The following is a 13,658-nucleotide window of genomic DNA, read 5'->3' as shown; positions in this document are numbered from 1 at the left end:
AGAATTCATTTTACGGGCTCGATTCTTGAATGTAACGGAGATGAATCATTCTTGAAACGCCGCCGTTTCATTTTGAGAAGACCCTCGGGGCCATGTGCAAATTTTCTTAGTAACATAATAAATAGTAAATATGTAGATGATTTGAAAATTTATTGCATCAATTAGTATAAAAACATTTTTTATTTTTTATTTTTTTAAAACTATAAAGAAACAATGCGTTTACAAGTAGAGCAATGCTATTTTTTATCCTTTTAACTTTGTTATTTCCAGTCACAATTGGTAAAATGACACATTTCAAGTGATTGTTCATTTAAGTAGTTGGCATATAAAACCACTTACAATGCGCCACATAAACAGTATGATTGAAGAAGACAAAATCAACGATGAAAAACATCATTTTTCTTACAAATACAAAGTTCTATGATTTTTTTGTTCTCATAATAAGTAATCTGTTTACTTGACTCACCAATTTCCAAGGAGCATAGCTGAGTTGGCTATATTGGGGGTGCCTCTAACGTCTAACCTTTATCAATAGACACCAGCTGTTGGAGGCTTTAACTACTAAATCCATAGCAATAACTAGTAAAGTCCCAATCCAATCACATTACAAGATTAAAACAAACCCAATTGCCATTGAGCTTATAGCAAAACCATTTACAGATAAGAGCCTTCTTTTTGTTCTTAAATCAAGGAATGTTTTTAGGAGACGAACTCGTACAAGCCTCTCTGCTCATGCACCATACTCTACTACTCCGACCTGGTGTTGCAGCAGCACTTACACTGCTTGCTTTGGCATCACTGGATGAAAATCCCGAATCGGAAGTGCTACTTGAATTAGAGTCACAACGGTGCTGCCCATAAACCTTGTTCATCTGATCAATCAGCGACTGCCTCGCATGTAAACCAACTGCTGAGGTTTCACAGAGATTTATATCAGGAAAGCCACGAGTTGCCACTGGTGAATTCGGATTGCTCAAGCAATCTTCTTGCAGTATCTCTTTAATCCTAGACAGTATGCTATCAGCTAAGTTTCCAAGAACCCGGGAATATGCTTCCAGAATTGAATGCCCAACATCCTGGATGAATTGTCAAGAACAACCATGATTATTCATAAACCTCTGCCAAAATGTATTTTTACAAGTTAATTTTGGTAGGACAGTTCAACAATGTCCAATTCTAAATGCTTAAAGAAAATAAACAGTATAAAAGCCACTACAATTGTCTTCCGACTTCCGAGTTATTATTTTCCGATTATTCACAAAGGCAAGACTAGATTTAGATTCCTTGAAATTCTCCACATAATGGATTTTGGAGAATTTCAAATGGTTATTAAATGTTGTAAGACTCACAGGCGGTGTCTATCAATTTTCTAAATCTACCTAGGATTTGGGTAGAGAATTCTAAGGATGATCCTGATCCGGCTAGACCTACACAACTCTGATGGTATAATTACGAGTTCCAAACAACAACCAATGCAAATGAACCATAGTCTCGTATCAGAGAAATCATCCTGATATGCTGAAAACTAAATGTCTCAATGAAGGGAAGAAAAGGAAAGGATTGAAATGGAGATTAAAACATTTTTTTTTATAAGTAAGAAACTTTATTGATTGAACGAAACTAGGCACAGCCCATGTAGGAAGTATACAGTAGAGACACCTAATTACATTCTAGAAAGTTGAAAAGAAAGCAAGAACTCATGGAGATTAAAACATGATGGGAAAAAATGAGCACGAAAACATGCAGTTACCTACTTGTCAAGAGTTTATCCTAGGGGTATAATGCGTACTTAATAACTCACCTTGCCATATTGAATTTTTGTAGCATCAAGAAACGAATGAGGGAGGTTTGGATAGTTGGTCTTGAGATGATGTAGAAGGACTTCTGCTCGGTCCAACAATAACTCCATCTTATCCATCTCAGACAATGGGTCTTTTTTGAAGGACCATGATGTTCGAACTGGAGACTTACCACTGATTTGTTCTGCAACTTTCACTCTCCATGCAAATGCTGCAGCTTCCAACCTGTTAACAGCCTCAAGAGCTACGTGTTCAGATTTCAAATTAAGTGAATTGAGTATCTCTTCAGGTGAGCCTGATTCTCCAGATAAGACCTTGTACAGTTCCTCACCAAGGCTTGCCTTCCCAGACTGCAAGTAAGTACATACAAATTTAGTTACAAAAATACAATCAAGCTTGATAATTTTGGGAAGAAAATAAAATCATAAGTAATGATCATTGGATTATCTAAGTTTCAGGTGACTCGTTATAAGGGCCCAACGAAACCTATAACCCAGCTAAATAAAACATCAAGGCTGGGTAAGATGCATGAGGTAGCTTTGGCCTAGAAAGAGAGCCCAGCTGGTGCATTTCATTTGGACACAAATGGAGGGAGCTCCAGCCAAGAGGGAGATGCTGCCACTGCTCTGAAGGCCAGAGTACAGGGTGTGTCCAGCCATGCAGGTGAGAATGCCGGTCCAAGTTCATCTTGCTGTTTCAAGGTCACATAATATAATCATCAAAATTAACTTTTCTGTATCCTTGAACTTTGCACATAAACCCACTTTTAGCATGGATCAGAGTTAAGGTTGCCCCTGCTCTCTGATCACTGTTCTTGTTTTTAATAGTTTAGTTGAGTTGTAACTGGCCGAAAACCGCACCGAACTACAGTACCAATTCTTCACGCTTCTCTTTTGGGCAGAACTAAGCATGTTATTCAAGATCCAAACCCTTGATCTCTCCCAAAGTAAAACTGACGTCTGGTCAGGTACTTTTGGAAAAGAACTGCTTTAGAAAGATATTTATATAGATTAAACTTGTGACCTAGTATTTGAACAGATTAGACTTCTAAATATAGAGATTTCCTCGTCAAAAGATCAGAAAGGTTGTCAGCAACTAGGAATCTTTTAAACATGGAGAGTTGATGATTACCTTGGGAAGGGCATCACTGATAATAGCCGGCACAGGCATTTCATGTAAAACATTTTCGTTGATGGATTTGGCAGCCTTGAATACTTGACGTACCACTCTACCCTGATGAAGCAGTTTTTTTCTTTCAGTGTCAGAGAGCCCTTTTGTTGGTACTTGAGGCGATGGAAGCCACCATCTCTTGCTTTGACGAGCACTATTGCTCCTTCCTTCTGCCTGGCTACCTCCTTCTGCATACCAAAACTCAGTATTTACCATTGAATCCAGTGTTTCCTGTCAAATGAAAAACCAAAAAGTTATATGACCTATAAATTTATAAATAAGAAGTCCTCTAGATCTTGTTGAGGATGAAGAGAGATTGCATACAATGAGCATAGAGTCCAATTTCTGAAGTGCTGGAAGGTTCATGTGGATGTCTGCACGTGCTTTTGGTGTCATTATCTGCCCGGATATAAATCAAATCCAAAAAAAAAAATATAAGTGAAAATCTTTTGTTTTTCTTTTTTATAGGTAAGAATAATATAAGTGAAAATCAATCTGCTACATTCCTCAAGATACAGGTAAAATTAAAAATACCTCCAGGGTCCGGCCATTGGCTCCATTTTGCTTAGCAGGAACCAACTCAACCATGTAGTTCGTGGGGGAGAGTAACCAGTCCATTTCTCTTCGCCATTTGCTCTTCCTTTCTTCAGGCAGTGGTTCCAATTTCCACAACTCTCCAAAAACTGTTGCTGAAAATCCATTTATTATATATTAAATGATATATAGCAGTAATTATTCTCATGGTCACTAATTAGCACATAGCTTTCTAGTGAATGGATTCAGGCCTCAAAGTCAATTATAAAAAGAAGAGTGTCGTGTCCTACCCAAGCCAAAAACTAAAAGATAAAGAAAATTTCTACTTGCAAACCAGTATGGAGAACACACCTTCCACACTAATGAGATGACAAGTTTTGATTTACAAGAGAAATTTAAAATTTTGAATCCTACGAATCAAATATTCCCACATTAGCGGTGTGAAGGGCATGTCCTCCACACTAGCTTGCAAGTATAATTGCTCAAAGATAAATATGAAAACCAAAAAAGAAAGAACCGCAATGAAAAGTCTAAGTTTGACTTGGAATAATGGATACAGAAATTTCATATCACTAAATTTCAGCGCTGATTAAAAAAAGCTAGTTATCGAGTTAATGCATTCCTGGAGTCAGTGAAAATGTGCACATCTCTAGTCACCGATGCAATCACTTGTGAAATACAAGAACCCTAAGGATCTAAGTTCACTGTTTTTTAGGGTTCTGAACTATTATTTGCTGTTAACTCCCATATCTTTTAAAAAGTATTATTTAGAATTCTAATCTCACGAGCTTGACGCATCTATATGACCATAAAAGGTCAAGTAGCATAATTTTTCTATAATTGTGATATTCAAGCACAAGAAAGTGCAGAAAATATAATAAAGTAAAAAGAAGAATGAATCAATTCTTTAAGATAAGCAAGTTGACATACTACATACCTGCTAGATTTGAAATGCCATTAGATAAAGCTAAAGCGGTGCTAAGGCCTTTGCATCCTCCCGTAATATCTTCACCCAACAAAAGCTTTGAAAATTTTTCTTTCATTGCCTCCACATCTGAAAATTGAATGGCACAAGCAGGTTTCTCTTTGATAAAAAAATGTTGGGGGCTTTCTGAGAGATCCCATTCATCCAAACACCGTTCATCCCTCTTTGTTGTCAACCATTTCGAAGAAAATGATCCAAAAGCATCTTTGCTGGAAGAACAAATCGATTCATCATCATCCAAGGAGTCAGTCGCACATCCATCCCCTCTGCTTGCTAGGCTTTCATTTTCATAAGAATGAATATTTAGAATGCAACTCTCAAGGCCATCATATGTCATTATTCCTGAAAGATTCCATTACGGTTTTTATTTCTGTTAGAGATGAAGCAGAAGTTGCAGAATTGTTTCAGATCACCCCACAATAAAAACCAAGAGGGTAGACAAATTGAAATTAACAAAGTTGACATTTGGAGAAGGAAATACGAATGCTTGCCGCTTCACGACATGTAAATGACGCTCATGAAACAAAGCAAGGCATACTCAGAAAAATAAGATAAATAGAATGCTCATTGCCAACTACGAGACTGGCAATAAAAACATTAAAATATGAATATCCAAGCTACATAAGTTACATTATAGAGATTCCCTTGTACAACTGCAGGAAGTCTTATATTTGAACTATTTGCATATATAGCGATAGCAATCTTGACAACTACATCTTCAAAAATGAAAGTGAAATATAATGTAACATATAATGCTCGTGCACACAAGACACAATTAGACAACGAGTCAATTAACTTAAGCACTTAGGAGGTTACATATAGATTTAGACAAGTCAATTCAGAAAGATTTAGGCAAGTTTCTCTCGATCAGACATTGAATTCAGGAAATTAAATTATGATGGGCATCAAACCCCCCCCCCCCAAAAAAAAAAATAATAATAATAAAAAATAAAAAAAAAGTCCTAAAAGTACAAGGGGGATCACATAATTTTTATTTTCTCACTCTGCGGCTGTTTCACAGTTCACTGTTTTGTCTTTTTTTTTTTTTTATGTCGGGAAACCTCTCCAAGGTATGGCCCTTCGAACCCACTCCTGCAAAGTAAACCCCTGTCCCGTGCACCTCACTCTCGGAAGTTTTCCTATACAGAACTGATTAAATCGCTGGCTTTTCATTAGGGAGTGTGCCCCAAAGGATTGTTTGCACCCATGAGGTGTTGAACCTTAGACCTTAAAGGAAGTGATATCCTAAGACCAAGGCCTTCACCACTTGGGCCAACCCCTTGGGTTCACTGTTTTGTCTCTGTTACTCAGTCATCACGGCATATATAGTGGCTTACAATGATGGTTTGATAAGGTTACTATAAGGTTACTGGCCGTCACAAGAACCGCATCTCATGAAGCTATACTGCCCTTCAATTTTATGTTTACACTCTCATTGTCGAGTTGAATTGTCTAGTTTTCCTTTCTTTCTCAGTAGACAGTAAAATGTCCAAAAACAGATCACTCTACCTACTAGAGTTCAAATGGGACTTTCAATCAAAACCATGCAGTTCCATCTAGCAACACTTGCGGGCCTTTGGGAAAATATTAATAATCGAGACTTTTTGGATTTTTCGGTTTTTTTTTCAGTCATGACAAAAGTGCCACACTAATGTTTTCGTCGATACAGACTAGAATTCACAATGTTTTTTTCCTTTGTTTTTTCCCCCTTTTGGCAGGAGAGCAAATGACAATTTCGTGACAACATGGGTGGAATGGAAGGCAGAAGCTTCCATGGCCATGCAGTTTGGACCACAGCAAGAAATTTCCAAGAAACCACCAGATGAAAAAGGACTCGAAGGTTTTTCTCCAGAACGTGATTGCATTTAACATTAAATTCTAGATAACAAAAAGTGTCGAGTTTCTGAGTGGAAATAAGAGAGAGAGAGACAGAGAGAGAGTGTGTGTATTTTGAGCCCGGATTGGACAGAGATAAAAAACCAAAGTAAAAGGGGGAACCACAGAAAGAACTTTCAAGCTTTGGTACATTTCCTCCTACGCAGTCCACATAAACTCCAACAAAACGTAAAACAGCACAAGACAACAACTCAGAGACGGAACAGCACCAAAGGGAAGGAAATGGACCCAAGAAAGGAATCCTGCAGTGGTAGATGATCCAAATAGAAGTTGAATCATCACATTTTCAGGACAAACGTCATCCAGACAATGACTTTTGAGTCCCAGTTACCTCATTTCTCGTGAGGATTGAGATCGTTAGGCTTAAATTGGCAGAGAAAAGACATGAATTGCAAAAACCTTTGTCTCATTCAGTCAGTGGAAGTGGTAGATTAAATATTCCAAGACCACTTTATGGGTCCACAAATACCAATCAAAATAAATAGCTGGAGTCATGACTCATGCAGTTTCTGCGGGGTCTGTCCCAGAGACTTTTGACAAATCACAAACACTACTATTTATGAATACCTACTCTACGCACAAAAACCAAGATTCTTGCCCATCCCCGGAAAAGCTAAAACAACTCCAAAATTTCAAAGTTTTGGGATAACCCCATCAAGTGGCTTGCACGTGCAAAAGGACCATGAAGGATTAGTTAATTTAGAAATACATTTTTTTCAGAAAAGAAGAAACCTTATAAACACACGATTGATATATTCTCACACACCTATCTTAAATTCCATATTAAACTCCTGCCATTCAATGTTTTATCCAATATTATTGAGTTCCAAGTTCATTTATGTTATTAGAAACATTGGCTTCATTCAAATATCGTTTCTTCGGATGGTAAAACTGTTTTTCTTCCTACAAAAAATGGATTAGTTTTTTCCAAATATGAATCCCAGAATTCTCGAGAATTTTGCCCATCAAGATGAAAAACGAAAATTTTGACTATGGACCACTTGAAGAAAATCCCAGAAAAATTCGGAATTTATTATAAAATTACAAGCCATAAACGTTCAGAAACTGAACAGTGACACCATTAGATGCATAACATGATATTGTCATGACTGATACTAGGAAGGATTGGTGGGCTGTCCTAATCTTGCACATCTCCCTATCTCTGCACGTACGTTGATATGAACCCTACGCATGCATCATCCCCTTAAATGGAAACCCAGCCCTTTAATTCATCAAATAAGTGATGTGTAGACGAAGACCAGCTTCAATCTTTTATCGATCGAATTTAGAAAACACAAATAAAGAAATATATTTGAACAACATTAAATTAAAGATGTTTCAGCGTCACTAACCCTGGAAATTATAGTTCTTTTTCAATAGTCACCCCATGACCCAGCCATGTGATAGGCACACAGCAGAACAAAAATATTGAACGGTCGAGATTGCAAATCAGCTCGTAACAAGCAACAATCACGGAAATTTCTCTTTAATTATCAACAATAATAATTATAATACGAATAGTGAGAGAGAGAGAGAGAGAGAGAGTAGAAGAAAATGGGAAGGGCTTACTCTCTTGCTCATCAAAGTCGAGGCTAATCTCTCTGTCACGGGTGCAGCATGCAAGCCTTCGCCTCATCGTCATCATCTCTTATGAGTTCTATTGATTAAGACTTGTATGCTTTTTTTCTTTTTTTTTTTCGGATTTTAAAAACGACACTAACTTCTGTACATGATTTAGGAGACAATCCCGCGGCTTTGATCCATGCCCTACATCGATTAGGAACAATTATATAGTAAGTAATTATGCTATGCTTGTAAAAAATTTAAAAATACTAGGAAGACAACGTTATCACTACCAATAAAGACAGTCCAAGATTCTTAAGATAAAGATAACCCAGAATTTCTATGGTGAAAATCTAAAGTCATCAATGTCCACGTCTCCTTGTTATTTTCAAATGAAATGACTGATATTTTCGACAGAATGGTTGAAGTTTATGATTCTCTTGCACCACAATCACATTTTTTTTTTTTCTTAGATAATGAGTAAAAAATTCAATTAGTTTAATATGAACAAATTAAATAAAAATAAAAATAAGAAGATGAATGATAAAGCTCAAATAAAAGAGAGAGAAGTGAAAATGAACCAGATGACCGTCTCGGTCCAAAATGGAAACCGACCGACCGGATTTTTTTCTCCTTGAAAACCGATCAACCATGGGGAAAAACTGGCTGGATTGATTCGGATCGGTATGGAGATTTTAGACCACTTGGGTTATCATTCTCAACTTTTTTTTTTTTTTTTTAATACAGAGTTGGAGATTGATTCTCCCATTTGGATATCAGAACTTATTCTATCCAATCGAAATCACCTTTGACTTATCTTTCTCAACTTAAATGATTCTGTGATTGGTGATAATTAAATGCAATGGTTTTTTTTTTAAATAATAATCTCAATTGCTGAGGAATTCAACTTGAAATAAATGGTATAATTGCTGAGGAATTCAACTTAAAATAAATGGTCAAGATCTATCATGGTGAATGAATCAATTTCATCTGTTTATTATTTAAACTAAAAGCATATTCACGAATCACGTCCAACTCTGTGATTAATACCACGTACCCCACCAAAACATTTTGTTTTTTTCTCCCACTTTTTCTTCGAGAACCGGAAAATCAGCTGATTCGAGACAATCAAGGTGGGGTCCCTGAGGTAAGCCTGCTTTCCCAGCCAAGATTAAACACAAGAGGGGAACCTCATTCTCAATATCTTTTGATTAAAAATAATCTTAGAGCTGAAAGGAAAATAATTAGTTCTTTCTATTGATGCTAAAAACACTGTAAGTTAGCAAGTGATCATGGTGTAAGCTTTTTGGAGCACTGACATGACTGCCAACTCTTTTAATTATTTAGAAAAAAGTTCTTTCCCGCTTATCAGATTCCGTCTTTGATTCGAAAACAGCGGCGTATGAAAAGTTGCAGGTAAAGTTCAAGAGAAAAAGAAGAAGGAAGACGAGAGTTTGTTTCGATCTAGGCAAAAAAAAAAAAAAAGGAGGATTCACGCAATCACGTAAAAAGATGGAGATCTGTCCACATTTCTCCCAGGCCGAATTAGCATTTTCGTTACACTTTCTCTCCACTTTTGAAAAGGAGTAAAGGGGGGAGGAGCAATGCTTTGATCTTGGCTTTTTGAAAACTAAAAGAAATACGCCACTTGGAAAACAGGAATAGTTTAGCAACGAAGGAAATGCAAGAGATTGAAGACAGTGAACAACAAAAAACTTAAAAAAAAAGGAAAAAAAATAAAGGAAAAAAGAATTAATTAAGAAGCAGAATAAACAGTTGAAAATAGAAACAGACCTTTTGTCAAGCTAGGAAAGCACAAATCCGCATGCAGAACCAATGCTTTCTTTTTCTTCTTTCTTCAGAGCTGCAATTGGACAATGCAGTTAGAATGTTTTGAGTTTGGTAGCTAATACGCATCTATTCGATGGAAGGAGAGCGCGCGCGAGCGAGGAATGGGATTCGGTGAGAGAAGAGAGAGAGAGAGAGCTGAAATCAGAGTTGGCCGCATAGAAATCGGTGGGCATTGAATGGCGGATGGAAGGAAGAGGGTGGATAAAGAAGTATGGACTGGACTGGATTGGACTGGACTGTGGACCTCAGAGCTTTCGGAGGCTCCTCTACGCTCCATTACCAGGACGGGGCCGCCCCCCAACTACATAGCTCAACCGTTGGATATGTGGGGGCTACTGTAGATATGGACGCTCCAGATGTGACTTGAATAGTCTCTATTCTGGCATATGATTCGCGGAGCTCTACCGCTATGGGGCCCACTAGAAAGATCGAAATTCAAAAACCTAAGAGTAATAATGAGACATTTATATATTTATTTATCATGAGAGCAAATACAGTTAATTGAGTAAGTTTTGTGCATTTGTTTTTAGAGTTAATTTTTACTTATAAAATTTATTGTATTAGTTTTTTTTTAAATTCAAGTTTTGAATTTTAAATTTCATAATTTTCAGTCTATTAATAACTGACATATAAAAAAATAAATTTTTTATAATTTTTTCTTAAATACGAGCAAGATTACTAATCATTGATAGGAATGAGAATTAAAATATAAGAAATGAGAGCTTGTATTGAACTCTATTCATAGTGAATTTTGTATTCAAAGACTTGGGAACGTAATCCTCAATGTTAAACTCTCGTTTATTTTTATAATTTATCATAAGTGAATATTCTAAACCCACCACCACACAAAAGGAGAGAATCATCCAATTAAATTAGGTTCGAACTTGATTCTTCTATTTAGAGATCAGACCTTATACCAACCGGTCTAAACGACCTTGGCATCCTCCAACCAAAGTGTTGAAGTCAAAGAAAAATGCCTCAACACCAAAGTAATGCATCCCATTATTACTCCAATACTAAGATAGCCCTAGAATAAGAAGAGTTGAAAAAAAAAAAAAAAAAAAGAGGTTTGATATGGAACTTTGTCACGTTTGTGATTTAAATTTTGAAGTCTAAAGTGTTAGGTATTGGGCATTTAAGTGTCATAAAGTCATGGGAATTGAATACATGTCAGTCTGAAAAATAGGACCGCCGGCCCTCCCTTTATTTTTGGTTGAAGTCAGTGCCAAGTGTTTGTTGCAATATCTTGTGTACTGCGTACCACTGGAAATTTCAACATTAATAATACCCGCACAACATGTTTCATTATATATTTCATAATAGATGTTATAAAATAAAGATATTTTAATAAAATGATGTTATTTTTATAAGTTAATTTATAAAAATAATTTTTTTTTTAAATATTAAATATTAGTGTGTAAAATATTGTGAAAAGTAACGTGTATATCATTTTTCAACTTTCAAAAACATTTAGGTCATGTTTTTTTTATTATTATTATTATTTATTTCTTTACCTAATTTTTATTTTTATTTTTTTAAGAAAAAAAGTCCGTTGTCAAGGTCTTTTTTTTTTAAAAAAAGAAATTGTGATCAAAACTGATTTTTTTTTTTTTTTTGTATGGATATGATATTGCGTATTGATAGATGATGTTACAGGGAAAGGAAATGGGGGGAGAGTGAGGTATTGCCTCGTTCCACCTTTTTTTATGGGCTAAAGGAAGGCGCCGATGGCGAGAGGGCTTGTCTGCCTGTTGTCGCGTCTTGAGGCTGAGATCATTGCTTCTCAGGCGCTGCTGTTGGGGGGAATATGAACATTTTAACCTTGACTGTGCTCTGTTCTGTCCCCAATTTGAAATTCGCACCCTTTTTGCATTCCCATTAATTCGCACCCATCAAAAAAAAATTTTACTACAAAAATTCTACGAGTAAAACTGATATAATTTGATGTGATATATATATTTTTTTAAATAAATCTAATAGATTCTATAAAGTCACGTTAATTTGTAAGATTACTTTTATGTAATCTTTTTATATCTGTAATAGTTCTAAAAAAAAACTTTTATTCAAAATAAGAGACCAGCGAAGCTCCACACCACGATCGTTTGTCCACCCAAGTAAGGCTATATTTCATGCTGTATCGGGGGCATCACAATGGTAAATCTGGTACTACATATTGCAGTAGTGATTGCTCTTAAGCCAGGGGCCGGCTGGGGGAGAATGTAAAGTTGGAAACAATATTTTTGTTGCTCTCTTTTGTCACCCTTCTCCAGAGGGATATTGTCTTTCCAAGTTGTATATTTTATGTGGCTGTGGGTTTGATGCAGGGTTAGCAGAATAGATTTCGCCGTGCGGCGTGGAGCATGTCGCCATGAACCCCACTAATCCATTTATATATATAAAGAGAGAATAATCACATGACTCACATCCCTATTTTATTGTTTCATTATTGAAATATCTATCATGTTTAGCACATTGTATTTCAATTTTAAAGCAATGCAATGCTAATGTGATTAAAAAAAAATGGAGAATAATCAATGAAATTTGAAGAAATACTCCTCCTTCTAATAGAATTTTAAAAAGATTATAAAAACAATTGATAGTTTTCAGAGATGGGTGTGTATGGGATTGAATGGTCCACATGGGCATGTGATGATGGAAGGTGGTATGTAATACACATCGGTAAAAATGGGATATGTATTCCACATCCAATAGGAATTGGACCCAATTCATAGCCAAATCTAAATGTATTTAAGAATAATTTATTAAAAAAATATTATTTCTCTATATATTAGTTATTAATATGTTAAAAATCATAAATTTTAAATTAAAAAAAAATTAACAAAATGAGTATTATAAGTAAAATTATAAATATATGTAGCACTACTTAACTAACAATTTCGGTGCACAATATGTATTAAAATTATTCTATTATCGAGTAGGGTGTAGATCCACATTATTTAAATGATAAAATTTAATTTGTAAAATTCATGTTTTAAAATTTTTCTTTCAAATCAAATTATGCCATATAAGTACTTTACTAAGATTCCGTTTAGATATTGAGATGAGATAAGATAGTTTTTTATGAAAGCTGAATAAAATATTGTTTGAATATTATTTTTCAATATTATTATTATTTTAAAATTTGAAAAAATTGAATTGTTTATTATATTTTGTATGAAAATTTGATAAAATTATAATAATAAGATGAGATGAATTTGTTTCTGCATCCAAATAGAGCCTAAGTGTGCTCTACATACGGTTTGTTGACAGAAACAAATGTTCAATAGATGTTATAGAGGTATCTATCTCTCTTGTTCTAAACATAAGGCTCAGACAAATTCTAGAGGATTTGAATCCGAATCAACATCTTCCACATGAATCTCATACATCTCTGTGTATTTGTTTTTTAGGAAAAATAAAAAGAAATTCCAGATAAAGGAAAATGGAATTACAGAATGTCTGAAATTGGCATCACAAGGAATCCCATTTTGCATGCTCTCTACAACGTACAACCATGAATGCAGTAAAACCCTCTTTTTTGTTTCTCACCACCCATGCTCATGTCGATAAAGAATATGGTCCACACACAATCTAAATTTGAATGCAAAAACCAAACTTTTCCAAACAATTCTTCTATATACAGTCGTTAGATACAACCGGCATGAAGTCGTCCATACCATATCAAATTTAAAATGAATTGTTTACTAATTCTCTAAACGCACATGTTCTCTCTCATCAGGGCTCTCTCTCTCATCAACTCTCTCTATCTCTAGCTCCTCGGGTCGTCTCTCTCTCCCATCAGCTCTCTCATTAGCTCTCTGCCTCTCATCAACTCGATCTTTCTCTCTCATCAGCTCAGT

General features: G+C 35.5%; 1 protein-coding gene across 2 annotated transcripts; it reads right to left on the bottom strand.

The window, feature by feature from the left end:
* Positions 1-549: 549 nt before the first annotated feature.
* On the bottom strand, positions 550-10,057 carry LOC121237264 (rop guanine nucleotide exchange factor 14). 2 transcript variants are annotated; one of them, XM_041133936.1, is made up of 9 exons: positions 9,742-10,056; positions 9,005-9,100; positions 7,954-8,151; positions 4,441-4,830; positions 3,504-3,658; positions 3,294-3,368; positions 2,931-3,200; positions 1,802-2,149; positions 550-1,076 (listed from the first exon to the last, which is right to left on the bottom strand). In XM_041133936.1, the coding sequence occupies exons 3-9, from the start codon at positions 8,027-8,029 to the stop codon at positions 687-689; spliced, it is 1,704 nt and encodes a 567-aa protein (XP_040989870.1). In that variant the 5' UTR covers positions 8,030-8,151; positions 9,005-9,100; positions 9,742-10,056; the 3' UTR covers positions 550-686. The 2 variants fall into 2 exon arrangements, with proteins under 2 accessions (XP_040989870.1, XP_040989871.1); XM_041133937.1 differs by lacking the exon at positions 9,005-9,100 and having other exon boundaries at positions 9,742-10,057.
* Between the last annotated feature and the right edge of the window lie 3,601 nt (positions 10,058-13,658).

This window comes from Juglans microcarpa x Juglans regia, chromosome 6S (genome assembly GCF_004785595.1).
Source record: "Juglans microcarpa x Juglans regia isolate MS1-56 chromosome 6S, Jm3101_v1.0, whole genome shotgun sequence".
Lineage (NCBI taxonomy): Eukaryota > Viridiplantae > Streptophyta > Magnoliopsida > Fagales > Juglandaceae > Juglans > Juglans microcarpa x Juglans regia.
The sequence above is the reverse complement of the archived record's forward strand: the minus strand, read 5'-3'. Positions and strand labels throughout refer to the sequence as shown.

Coding starts and splice junctions, on each gene's coding strand:
- LOC121237264 (XM_041133937.1), bottom strand. CDS start 8,029: ATGATGACGATGAGGCGAAGGCTTGCATGCTGCACCCGTGACAGAGAG. Junction 3,659..4,440: donor TGGCATTTCAAATCTAGCAG/GTATGTAGTATG, acceptor ATGGATTTTCAG/CAACAGTTTTTGGAGAGTTG. Junction 3,369..3,503: donor CCAATGGCCGGACCCTGGAG/GTATTTTTAATT, acceptor ATATCCGGGCAG/ATAATGACACCAAAAGCACG.